The sequence below is a fragment of the Hetaerina americana genome, unplaced genomic scaffold, assembly GCF_022747635.1.
Source record: "Hetaerina americana unplaced genomic scaffold, ioHetAmer1.1.p SCAF_1, whole genome shotgun sequence".
NCBI classification, from domain to species: domain Eukaryota; kingdom Metazoa; phylum Arthropoda; class Insecta; order Odonata; family Calopterygidae; genus Hetaerina; species Hetaerina americana.
The window spans coordinates 82,100,164-82,114,109 of NW_027286069.1; the positions used below are offsets into that span (position 1 = coordinate 82,100,164).

At 38.9% G+C, this 13,946-nt stretch overlaps 1 protein-coding gene across 1 annotated transcript in view; it reads left to right on the forward strand.

Moving 5' to 3' along the window:
- The first annotated feature begins 959 nt into the window (after positions 1-959).
- The window catches only part of LOC139687124 (putative ammonium transporter 3), a 61,753-nt gene continuing 48,766 nt past the window's right edge, over positions 960-13,946 (forward strand). Inside the window, exons 1-5 of the mRNA XM_071584287.1 lie at positions 960-1,064; positions 3,522-3,726; positions 3,817-3,900; positions 8,009-8,166; positions 13,327-13,474. Of these exons, the coding sequence (XP_071440388.1) occupies positions 968-1,064; positions 3,522-3,726; positions 3,817-3,900; positions 8,009-8,166; positions 13,327-13,474 (692 nt within the window). The 5' untranslated portion in view covers positions 960-967. The remainder of the gene's footprint in view (positions 1,065-3,521; positions 3,727-3,816; positions 3,901-8,008; positions 8,167-13,326; positions 13,475-13,946) is intronic.

Genomic DNA, 13,946 nt, shown 5'->3' on the forward strand with positions numbered 1-13,946 from the left:
TATACGTGTAAAAAGATCACCAATTATTAAAAAGTAATGGACTTAGCTGCAATTATTTTTTTAAATGGTGTTGATTAGAAGTATTAATTAATATAAAAATTTACTTTTTGGCAATTTTCATTCAATTAATATTAAAAAATTTTGTAGTAACATAATGATTTACTCAGTATCACGCTCACGGAAATGAAATTGACTCTGTGATCTCCACAGTGAATATTTATTGGAACGACCTTGGTTTTGATTATTGTCATCATCAGGTTAAGGTACAAAATTTGTGTTCACAGTGTTTATTTCCTTTCCGTAATGTATAACTTCCACCCTATCACTAGAGGAAGCATTTTCTCGTAGGCCGTCATTTTTTCTTTTCATAGGAGCTTCAATCCTACTATATGTTAATTTGTCTGAAATTATTAATAAATATCGGTTGTCAATAACATTTCACCCCTTTTATATGAATTGTTGAATGAGTAATTGATTACAAATTAAATTAATAAACACAAAAATAACGATTACAAGTAAAATTACGCTGAATTTTCTCACAACTATTCTGATTGTTTTGCGCAATCACCGACATAACCCGTAATTATAATTACAAAAGAACAAATTGCTTGGTCGGATAAGAAATAGTATGAAGCCTGGCATTGAGTCATTATAATATGATGCATCACATAATGATTATGCCATTAGCCATGCTGCGTCATCCTATTTCAATTGATATCGATACATTTTTGTTAGTTTAACTTTAAAATGATACATCTTTCGCTTTAATAATGTCCACTGTTTTGGTTTGCAGGTGGAGGAGACTATCCGCTGGCAGCTAGGCATTGCAATCTGCGGACTTGCCCAGGAGCAAAAAAGGTGTCGACTAACGAGGAGAGTCATGGCGACCATGTCCTCCCCGCAGGAGGCCGACGCGTTCTCCGACCCCGAGGCCGCCGCGATGGACATGAAGAACGAGAGCGAATGGATGGTGCAGGTCATGGCTCCGTGGATATACGACCTCTCCCTGGACGACACCACGTTCCTCATGACTTCATCCTTCATCATTTTCACGATGCAGACGGGTGAGCAGGTTGGGGAGCGCCTGGAGGAGGGGAGAAAGGGTTGGGCGTTAGGAATCGGATGGGAGGGGAACTTGGGGTAAGATTACGTGATGCGTGCTTGAGGGAGCGTGGAATTGTGCGTCCGCGGACGTCATTCGGGGAGGAAAGTGGCGAGAGAGCGTTTAAAAATGTTTTCAAAGTTAAAGTTGGATAATCTCCTCAATGAGACCTATCGGATCGTCTCCTAGTTGAAGGGTGGACGAGCGGAGGGAACAGAGGCCATTAAGTAGAAAAAAGTGATTTTTCGTTTTCAAGGTTTCAAAATATTTTGAACAAAGATCAAAATAACTTTGTGCTATTTATTTCGATGGGTCCTTTTTATTGCTGCTGTCAAATAATTATTCGTAGAATAAAATCTGGCAGTTTTCAGTCATTTGGACTAATAAAATAGTTATTTTCTTGATAATTCTATTAAGTCATGTTAGAAGGTTTTGTCAATTTCTTGTGAATTCCAAGTAATGTTTCTGCAGATTTTCCTGAAACCATTAATTTAAACGAAAATTAAATTCAATTCGCTTTGCTCTTTATTTACTTCACTAATATAAACCCATTTTAATTTCATCTAACAAGATTATGATACACTTGGACATTCAGCTTTCAGTAATGGCTCACCAAGAGCTAACGTGGGAGGAATACCAACCGCCTGTTGGAGAAATTTTTTATTCGCCTTTTTGGGGATCGAAAACCCTCGCATTCTTGAAACCTTTTTCTTAGTCCTTTCTTCAATATACCTTGTGTGCGGCAATCAAATAATCCGGAGAAATTTATATAAGTGCAGTGTCTTATCGGTTTTTTCCACTTAAGCTTTGTTTAACGCTATATATATATGTATTTGTATATTTTATATATATATATATATATATATATATATATATATATATATATATATGCGAAATATTCCTCAAATTTTCCTGGCATTGAAAAGATGGCAATGCTCGAAGATATAGATCACAAAAAAATAGAAATACAAAATTTTAGCATATTTATTTGAGGGACTTGGGGATACATACTACGTGATAGTAAAAGTAACTCCATGTTGATTTTTCTGTCATTCATGGGAAAATAATTATCGCAGGTAAATGAATTTTCTCTGACCACGCGAAGGACTACATTATTAGGTCGGATTGCCTGAATGGGAGCTATTTCCCCAGTGTTTTACTATCATTATTTACACGCAAGGAGTATTTTGTTTAACCAAGAGGGCGCGGCTGGCGTAATGAAGTCATTAGAGACGGAATCAACAGTAGGCAAACGAAACCTGAAGGTCGCTTGGTGGAAGTCCCAGCATTTCTGGCCTTAACTGTTCAACGATTCAATTGATATGGCCATTGAAACTGGCGCGGTGCAATCCGTTAGTTAATTTTGCCTTATTGATCACTTCATAATTATATAAAATTCGTAGTTACCAGGAATCGATAACAAGTTTTCAATCAGTAAAAAATTTTTATTTGTGAGTAGGGCATTGATGACCTACTCCGTTCAAAGCTCAAATTCAATGCTCCATCAAACCCTTAAATAAAGATAGGGACCAAAATATTCTTGTCCTTCACCTTTCCCTCGTGAGTCAACCTACATGAAATAACATTTAACAACATTCATTCCTTCACGGAACCCTACCAACTTTGTCTGGAGCATCTTTCCATATCTTCCATTGTCTTCAAGTTATTCACGAAGGTTATTTTAAATGCCTCTCCCTGTTTTGGGGCCAAACAGCAAATATGTCTGAAAGGAGGACATTCCCACCAAGGCCCGCCGTTGCACTGAGGAAAATATGACAGTTGAAACGTATTTGGAGGATAAAATATAGCAATTCCTTGATGAAAAACCCAGTGTTTCATCTACCACCAACTTACTTATTAGCGTACTAAACGCTCTAGGAAGTCAAGTAGAATGATCACCAAGCAATCCTGTACGGAACATCTAGTCATCGGCTTTTGGGACCTAATATCAATAGACCCATCCTCTGTCTATAAATTACTTTCAATTGTCATGCTTTCCTCTATTGGCAGATCCAATTAACCTTGTCAGCAAATCATTCACAAAATCATAAGGTCTCAACATTCAATCCCGTCTGGGGAGAGGCAGTTGTGATTTCATCTAATAAATTCTATAGAATTAGTTTTATATCGGTCGAGGTTACTTAAAATGGTAAAATACCAGCAAAGAACAACCCCTGGAGAAGGGAGCTTTCTAAACGGGTTATTCTGATATTCCAACTGCATGTAGTCCCTTTCGCCTATCTTTTCTTAAAGTGGATTTTAGAGACAATATTAGCACAATGAGTGTTAAAAATGAAACGACTTTATTTTTAAAACAGGCTATCTTAATTATTATTAATGGTCCAATCCAATAATGCACCCCCCCCCTTTATATTAGCGAATGGCCCACGGTGATAATATCCTCCAAATTCTCCCTCAGGTTTTGGCCTCCTGGAGTCCGGCTGTGTTTCCCTTAAGAACGAGGTGAACATCATGGTGAAGAACGTTGCGGACGTCGTGCTGGGTGGGCTCACATACTGGATTTTCGGTTTCGGCTTCAGCTTCGGACACGGGACTTACTCCAATCCCTTCGTAGCCATCGGGGATTTTTTCTTGGACTACCCGATCATATATGACCCCACGGATGGCCTCAGCCAAGCCAACGCCACGTCCAACTTTACCAGCATGGACCGCAGGACTATCTATTCTAAAGAAGCGGGAAACGAAGGGAAAATGGGACCCGTGTTCGCCGCCTTCCTGTTCCAGCTGTCGTTTGCCACGACCGCGACCACGATCGTCTCGGGTGCCATGGCTGAAAGGTCAGTTATCGTCGGAATTCGGGGATTGACGCAAGAAGTTGAGGGTCCATTTCGTTGGCTGGGTCGTATTTAAAGTTGGCTCGACGTATAGGATGCAGTCATCCCTGAGGAGGCAGTCATCGTTGCCTACACCAGGGTTTAATTTCCACTCGATCATCTATGATTGCTAATCTTACAAATATAATTAATGCATGAAATGGAAATCTATTAATGCCAATGAGTGTGGGGTGAATACATAATTTTTGAGAGTGTCCCGTTGGTTAAGTCACGTTTACGGAAAAAATTCGATCACAAAGGGCAAAATTTGCCCCGAGTATCAAGTAACGGATTGATTACGCACGGGTTTACTCGCATAGGAGTCCACTAAGAAGACCAACTTTTGGGTTCTTTATAATCACTTCTAAGTTCATTTTTGATCCAAGCCGGGTTCGACACTTGGATGAAACAGCCGATTTTCCACCAGTTGAGCCACTGAGCCACTGAACCGTACAATTTTTATTTTGGTATTCGATTCGATAGAAATCGATCGCTTACGAGTTAGCTCCTCTGTGAATCCGACGCTTAATAGACGCAATACCATTACGCTGTAATCATCAATCATATTGAAACTAGTCTGCACGTTTTAAAGTTATGCGGAACTGATCCAAAAAGATCTAGTCGTTATTGCAGTGACTAAGTGCTCTATTGGTTAATTTATCACTGTCTATTACATTTACAACTAAATTAGACCGGATAAAATACTGTGGGAGTTGCCCGTGGCTACCTGCAAGTCGTCGGTGACCAGTTCAGGAAAAATGGTGGAAAAGTGACAGTTGCGGGGTGACATCACGTGTATGCTGTTTTGGAAAAAGTTCGGATTGGCCCCTAAAATAAACGTTCAAAAATATAACTGAAAAATGTACGTGTAATTCAATTTCTCTTAGTACCCGATCTGAATGTCAGAGACGAGACTACACTTTTTCCACACTCAGCCATTCTTCTCTCCTTTCATTTTATAGGTTAAACGCAATGTATTCATAACCTCAAGGGTACTTATTTTTAATCTCAATAAACGAAAGCAAAGTATTTCTGCAGCATTTAATCACAATAATCAATTAAAGTCTGCCTCGTGTAGGTATAAATGAAATTAAATCCTCCTTCATATGTTCTTTCTGTTAATACTTTCATTTTTTTGTACCCATTCTTTGAATCCATTCTTTGTGAGATATGAATAATATTCACCTTTTTTTAACTACTGCCCCCTTGGGTGTACTGGAAGCAATGTATAAATACTACTATTCTTTTTCCTTGAATTTAAACAGTTTTTGATGATTATTTCTACGACTAATTTCTAAGAGGAAATAATGGATATCCTTATTCAATCCTAATCATGTATGATAATGATTCTTTTCCCCAAATATTTGCTCTATTAGTTAATTTGACTAATAATATTAAAATTTTAAATTCATGGTCGTAAGATATAGGTAGAACTCAGATATTTATGCCCTCTGGTCGCATTTACTGGCCGGAAGAAAAATTTAATTTTGGTGAATAAATGAAAGCCAATATTTCTCTTAATTTTCTCGCCAAAGACGAAGTAAAACGAACTAACCTCCTAATAAGATTTACGTTTTAAATCAGTAATGATTTCTGAAGAGAATTGTTTTTTTGTATTTATCTGTTCAGTTACTAAGAATACATGAAATCCTTTTGGTATAAAAAATTCGTTCTACCTTGTTTCCTGACAATGGACCAAGGCGATAATATTAGGGCTTAAGTCTTTGTCAGACTCATCTGAAAGGCAAGAGTGATATCTCCAATCAAGCCAAAAGTTCATTGCACCCGTATTCGCGAAGTTCATGATATTTCAATCGCTCACGGCTCTGGCCCCGATGATAGTCCATCCGCTTGTCTGGCCACACCCTCAATTCCGCAGCCGCCTCGCCACCTTCTTGTCTGCAGAAATTTATCGCGGAGAAATGCAAAGAACACATTTCACACGTTATCTGAGTCTGAGCACATCTATCCTTTCAGAATTTGTTCTGCTCTGCGAGATAGTCCGTGTGCCCTCCGAAAAGCTTATCCTCCGGGTGCTGCCGATGATAAGGTGTGAATCATTATTCGATAAGGTCATTTTTTATGTATATTACAACATATTAATTTAACTTGCATTTTTTCCATTACTGAGTTATTCAGAAGACATCTGGAGGAAATTCCTGGTAATAGAACTTTCTTTTATTTTATTCTGCAGTGAAGTTAGTTTTTTCTTTGTTTCGCGGATAGATTCAAATAATGATCTTTATAATAATAATATTTAAGATATTAGAGGTAAAATTTAATTGTATTTTATGTCACTTATAAATGATATTTTTAATAATTAACCAAACGCAATAGAACCTTCCGCGTCGTGAGATTAGTATTTCTAGATCCGATTACACGGATTAGTTTACAGAGCCAAAGTCTCTGGACTGCGCATCCTCAGATTTTATGCTAGTAATAAAAATAAAGCCAAGTGATAGAAATGGCGATGGGCGGTCATTGGAAGTTCGGATTGCGAAGATATCAAACTTCAAGTTCAAATCGTAATCTTCAACTTGTATTTTTTTTTCCTTTTGAATGTAACTAACTAATTGACCCTTATCTTGTACTTAATTATTTAGTATTTTATCTGGGAATCTGAATACTCCGTTTATTAACACGTTTCTTCCATTTCATGAATTTAAGTATGTACTTTTAGTATTATAGAAGATTTTTTGAATCTGCGAGATTGTTCAATAATGAGTGATCATACTTTTCTCTTCTGCTAATTCTTTGCACAAAAATATAATTTTTTTGCACTGTTGCCCTGATGTGCCATTAATATGTTGCACAAGTTTCGTTGATTTGATTCCAGTATTGTGTCAGCAGCAGCCGTGTCGAATAGAAACATTAAGCTAACAATGAACATAAAGTTAAATGTTTGAACAATTAATTATTTAAATATAAAAATATAATCTTTAATTGAGCAGCCCTTGTGTTTGAGTAGTCACTTGATTCTTCCCTTTAGAATTATGTTGAATACTTTTGTAGCAGTGGCAGCAAAAATTTCATCGGATAAATTAATTCTGGGTAAATAAGAATAAATCACATAGATGGTGATACGTTGGTTCGGCTAATTAAGCACTCATCCTTTTACGTGAAGGCATGGGATCGTGCCCAGCCTCAAATGAATGTAATGGTTTTACATTCTAGTATTTCTCGGATCATGTTTAAGAAGAAAAGACTCAGAAGTCAGAAGACTCACGCAACTAATGAGACCTTGTCCTTAAAAATCGCGCACCTCTAATGAACATTCTGTCAAACAGACAAAGAAGAGATCGCAAATTTGAATAAAATAGCTAACAATTTCTTTTAATAGCTTTAACCTGAAGCATAAGTAGCGTGGTGGCCTATTTGGCATATTTCTTTCAATGACGTGTGTGTTCCATGTTCACATTCGTCTGGTAACTTCACTTTGACACTTTGATATTCCGGGTACCAGCATTTTGTGGATAACTGCTGAGGTTTCGGAAAAAGACAACGGAACCCTAAAGAATTTCTCTCGCATTCAAGATTGCGTTAGTATTATGAAAGCTATTACCCGCAGTTATAAAATAGACACATGGGATGGACGCTATGTTTAAGTATGCAAATATTGCTTAAAATTGATTTTATATTTTCATTATTAATATATTTTCATCAAGGAAAAATGAGAGTTGAAAGCCTTCTTGGTTAAAAAATTGAGTATATTAATGTTTTTAGGCTACCACAATGTTTCCACAGAAAGTGTATTCAATTTATCAGCTGCCCATGTACGCCTTGAACTAACCACGCGCCCTCTTATCCATGAATTCCTATATTTCCATTATCTGATTAAATTATTACGAACCTAATGGATCTGGAAAACTTTCTTCGGCTATGAATGCAATTTTTTAAAAACTCTATGGGACGATTTACGCATTCTGATCGTAAGAATCGGGGCCCAGGATAGTGCTTCGAGTGCTTGAATTCACATAAGCACGGACCTGTTACATACCTGTCCTATTGCATTCCAGGGGGTGACGTGCGAACGCATCCATGTTAATGACTCATTCACCTTCCTGCTCTTCAGGTGCAGCTTCCGCGCTTACTGCGTCTTCTCCTTCCTCAATACCATTGTGTACTGCGTGCCGGCGGGCTGGGTGTGGGGAGAGCACGGGTTCCTGAGGAAGATGGGCGTGGTGGACATTGCGGGCTCTGGCCCCGTGCACCTGGTCGGCGGCACCTCGGGTGAGTCCACCCGACACCTCACCTCTACCCCATCGAGCGGAGACGACGCCTCCAACCACTGGCGCGTGCTTTGCTACGACACACGGCATCCCAAGAGTGATTGATTGATCGGTGGGGGGAGGAGGGGGGATTTGATACTTAGTGGAAGATAATTTTTTTCTTCTTGTCCACTCTGACTGAGCACTACCTAGATTAGGAAAATACTTTTTGGATGGAGACAAGCTACTCAACGGTACAACGATATATTTCTTTGCCTCTCCCAACAAACCACTATCTGAATATGCACCCCTTCCTAGTTTGCCACATTTCATCCATATTTTCTACCTCCTTGGATTTCTCTCGATAACCCCTTCTCTTCCCCCACTCCTTTCTGTGGATTCCACCTTTCACGCTCCATGTCAAATTTTTAAATAAGTTTTTCTTGATGTCCTTACGCAACGTCTCTATCGCCAATTTCCTTATGCTTGACAAAGCTTTTTTCCTAAAGCAATTATTCCTCTTATGTCCCTACTAATTTGATCACTATGGTCCATAATACTCTTAGGTTAAGTAAACTGTTCCACCTACTCTATAGTTTCTGAAATCTTTACTGAAAATTTTAATATTCAATTTATCTTTTATCTTTCTGGGAAACCGCATAACATTTGCTTTGTTTACATTGATCTCATACCATACCTATTACCCTGGTTTTTATTGTCATTAGCAAAGCTAAAAACCCCTTGCCTGACTGGCTAACTAAGGCTTGAACATCAGAAAAACCGAACTGATTTTATGATTTCTAAGCCGGCTTTCATTCCTATCTTCACTTCTTTCCATACCTCTTTAATTACGGGGGATCGAGATGGTGCGGCGGCTAACGTACTGGCTTCACACCCTGAGGGCGCGGGTTCAAATCCCGGCGGTGTTGAATATTTTTCAGAGGTATCTCGATCCCTACTTGAGGTGCTTTGTGGAGGGCACTTTGAGTGAGTACGCCGTCCGTCGGATGGGACGTTAAGCCTCGGAACCCTTGGCGCCTTTCGTAAAGAGTAGGCTAATGCCGACGCCGGGTTTCTCTCCACCCTTCATCCTTTCCTGTCCATCCCCTATGACCTCAGCTGTCGGTCGCCTCCCCTCAAAACTACTACTACTCTTTAATTACGTCCTCCATATAAACGTTTAAAAGCGCATGTGATAGTGAACAACCCTATCTTACCCTCTTCCTAAAACATCCCATCACCACTCTCCCTCCACCTGCCAATCGCACCTGAGCAGTCTTAGACATGTGTAGATTGTGAATAAGACTCCAAATCTTCCAATATACTCCTATTATCTTCAATACTCGTGTATTCATAAATTCTACCTATTTCAAACCATCGAACGCCTTATAGAAATTTAAGAAAAAACAAACATCCTTATTGTGCGTGTATTCTATGTTCCTCTGCATTGGTGACTTCATTACTGCTATGTAATCACGCCTGCCTCTCCTCTTTCTGAACCCAGACTGATCATTCCTAAGTAATTAGTGGCCTCTTCTTTTATGGAATAGGAACTACACTGATCTGATGAAATCTTCCAGTCTTATTTCCTCTCGCAAATGCTACGAATCAGTCCCTAAAAACCCTTCTTCCCACATTAACTTAAACCCTTTAGTAGTCCCGCAGGAATATTATCAACCTCACGGTTTTATTTGATTTCGATTCCCTTTCTATCTGGCCATCGAATAAGCTTAAATCTGGCTTATCATCATCTGCATTATATTCTCTTTCCATATCTAAGCTTACTGGCCTAATATATTTACCATATAGTTCCTTTATGTATTCCTTCTATCCCTCCTGACTCTTGTCTGTGTCATTTAATAATTTCCCTGAATCATCTTTTCTTGATATCTTTGATATGATTTATCTTATCCTTCTTACCTGATAGTGCTTTAACCTCCCTCTAGAGCACACTGATTTTACCCTTCCTTTGTAACATTTTCATATCCTCGCACTGCGTCTTCTACCATGCTTCTTTCGCCTTATTAGATCCCGCCTCTGTTTATCATTCAATTCTTGTGCTTAATTCTACCTGATCCTGTGTTTACATTCTTCCATTTACTTCTATCGTCTATCTTTCGAATTATTTATTTTATAATCCACGGGTTTCCTTTTCCTATTTAGTGTTCCCATGGTTTCAATTGCGACTTACGATATCACTTATTTTATATGTTTCCATTCTTCTTTTATTATACCCAGTTCCCTTTCTTCACCAACGTATTTCTCTACAGCCTACTAGCACTCCTTGCTAATGCTTGTACATTCCATTTCCTCAACCGTCTTTCTTGTTTTATTCTATACAGGTATAAACTGGCGTTATACTTCATGAATACTAAATTATTATCCGAATCCGCTCCCGGAATACTATATGTACGAATTAATGACGCCGCCCCTAAATCTGTGCCTAAACATAAGGTATTCTAACTGATATTTTTTGAATCGCCGACATTACCATGAATATCTACGTCTATTGTCGTGTTTAAATCAAATGCTCGTTTGCTCGAAGGAATTTCATTATAACGAAAATTTCTCTCATTACATAATGTGAAGACAACATGTTTTGTTCTGTAAATATCGCTGGAGAATTTTTTCCGGGGAAAATTGATCCCCCGATATTACATTTTTATTGAGCGAAATATGTGGGAAATTATGGTACGAGAAGAAAGGAATTTAGCATGCAATTCAATGGAAGTGTCTAATGAAATTTTTGCGGTATGTCCTTATATGGTGCATTCACAATGAATCCAAACATCTGAAGAATTCCGAGGCTTATTTTATGTTTCATTGATTTCTGTTTTTTGCATTGCAGTTTGCATGACATTTTTAATTCAAGCTAAATTCAAGACTATAATGAATTTGATTCTTAATTATTTTCCACCTGCCATAAATTTCTGCTACATTTTTATTCCTCATTGAAGTATTTTATTTTTTTGTGCGTGGTAAGAATATTTCTAATAGAAATTAAAATATTCTTCATTATCAATGCATTTAATTAATTTTTTGAGCGAGTCAAACGTATCAGTTAATGCTACTCTCGTAGCATGTTTTCTTTTAAATTTTAACTTTAAATATCATCTAGTATTAGTAAATTGTTGCTTGCCATCGGAACTAAACAATTTCCGTGTTTCTAACAAGTGTCGTATTTAATTTTTGTTCCCGAGTTAGATGTTTTTGCACATAGAGGTAATTACAGTACGTATTAAGAAATACATGAACGAGTGTCTCTTAATTTTTACCAACCTTAAGAATTTTGACCTCATCGTGATGATTTATCAGTGAAGGTTATTTTGTAACACCTGTCAAAATCAACCCTTTCACAAGCCAATTTACTTCATTTCATAGTTGGGTGCTCCATCGTCTTCCGTCACGAGCTTCTCGTAATGTATTCTTGACCTTCCTATGTGCTTTTTCCTGTCTAGGGCTTACATAGTTATAGTCGTCAGTAAACTATCGTACCTCATGATCTATCCAATTCGTTTCCCTCGTATTCTGGTGCCATCCATATACAGGGTTTGGCCCAACAACAAAGTAAAACGATGTACTTCCATTTTATTGAATCCTCGAAAAAATTCATTGAATGACTCAGTATATTTTTAAAATAAATTTGTTTCCAATACACATAGGTGACTCAGATACCTTATAGATTAATTAATTAGGTAGTCTATACGTCGAAATCAGTAGTACCGAAATAAGGTTATTGTGAAAATATACAAAGTTTAAGTGGTCATGCACTTTTTCAAAGATGATCCTGAGATCATCGAGTTCTCGCAGCCCTTCGTTTGTTTCTTGGTCCATACATTTACGTACATTCATTATTATTCTCTGTAACCTAATCTCGGCCGCTGCTATCGCCCATACCTCACAGACGATTATATCTTTGGTTTTATGAACCCTCTTATTATGTCTATTTTAATACTATTGGCCGTTAATAGTTGTTTCCTCGGATTGAAAGTTTCCTCCCCAAGCATTATTCCGATCATTTACTATCCCCTTCACGCCTCTTCCATCGCTGATGAGTAAAATATTTTCATTTGTGCGAGCGCATCCTTTCCTTCTCTTGTCTCAGTAAGACATTTTAGGGAAAGGGGGAAGACTAAGCGTTAGCGTCAGCGTTAGCCGACTCTCAACGGAAGGCGCTAAGGAGTCCTCAGTATAACGTCCCATCCGAGGGACGGTTTACCCCAATTCAAGTGGAGCTATTTTCTATAAAAAAGCAGTGAACTCCAGTTGAGGGAAGTATACTCCACTAGAAATGTAATATCTGTCGGAATTCAAACCCTAGCCCTCATAATGTGAAGAGGTTACAGTAGCCACCGCACCATACCAGTCCTTTCTTGTTTTTGTCAAGGTTGTACGTTTTCATGCATCCCCCCCATATGGTCAAACAAAATGCCATGTCATCTTTTTTCTTTGTGAGTATAGCTGTGTCTTTCAAAAGTCGCGTATCTCTTTCATCTTGTGTTCGCGTGCTAACTTTGATCTCTTTCATAGTCTCGTTTATTGCCCTCTCAATCCATATGTTAGAGATCAGAGGTGATAATGAACATCCCAGTCAACATGAGTAATCTCTCTATTTTTTAGAGTCGTCTCTGCTTTCCCCACATCCATTCATAATAGCCTCCGCTCTATATAGAGCGTGCATCAATACTCTATCATTATAGTACGTTCCAATTCATTTGATGACACCCAGCCCGTCCACAAGGTCTTAGTCTTTAGGAAAATATTGTTGACCCCTAATTCTCAACCTAAATTTAACAGAACGGAGAGTTCCCTTTCAGGCACCTGGATGAATGAGTATACCCATTAGGTATTCACCCACGAACAACGGAGTTGACGCAAAAATATCCCATAGGGGTCATTTTTGCCTACCTCACGTTTATAACTGCATCAAAAAGGTCGAATTTCATGTCGTGTACTTTTTGCGAAGCGAAAGGCGCCGCGTCGGAATGACTTTTACGGGAAACGATGAGGATGTTGGCGTGAATTTATTATCCACGCATCCATCGCCATGCACCCGCTCATATTTCCTTTAACGACGGCGCGAGCAAGAAATACGGCGAATTTCTTTCCGCCAAAACCCGTCCCCCTTTCTCCCTTCCCCACCTGCCTCCGCTCCCCCTCTCACTTTCTCTTCCTTTCGCAGCGGCAGTCGCGGCGGCCATGTTGGGACCGAGACTGGGTCGCTACGATCTCCCGAGGAGCCTCGAACCCCTGTCCCCAGGCAGCCCAACCAATGCCCTCATGGGTCTCTTCATGCTGTGGTGGGGATGGCTCGCCTTCAACTCCGGAAGGTAATGACGGTGAAGCGGGTTCATTTCTCTGAAGAACCATATCAATGTTGTCGGCGCTTTAGTCAAATTGCGTGCTTGCGGCGTGTGTGTGTGTGTTCTTTTAGGCTTCTGTTGAACCCTGACATGAGGTTTGAGGGCAGTGGTCATGTCTGGCAGAATTAATTTTGACTGATTACGCGGGGAAAGTCAACCTTTGACTTTGTGCGTAAAGATAAGAAGGAGTAATTTCTAAATCAGTTGTCACTCATGAACTCTCGTATGATCTGAGATATGCATTACTGAATGATGCATGACCGCTAGTAAACGCGAGACATTCATTGCATTCCGAATATAGCTGTCCCCTTTATGAACAGATGACAAGCATGTTAGGAATCTATAACCACACATGAGTTATCGATGCATTTGAATTGCACGGGGACTAGTCCATGCATAATGCATCGATCGATCGATTTTTGCCAGTTGGAGAATCGGT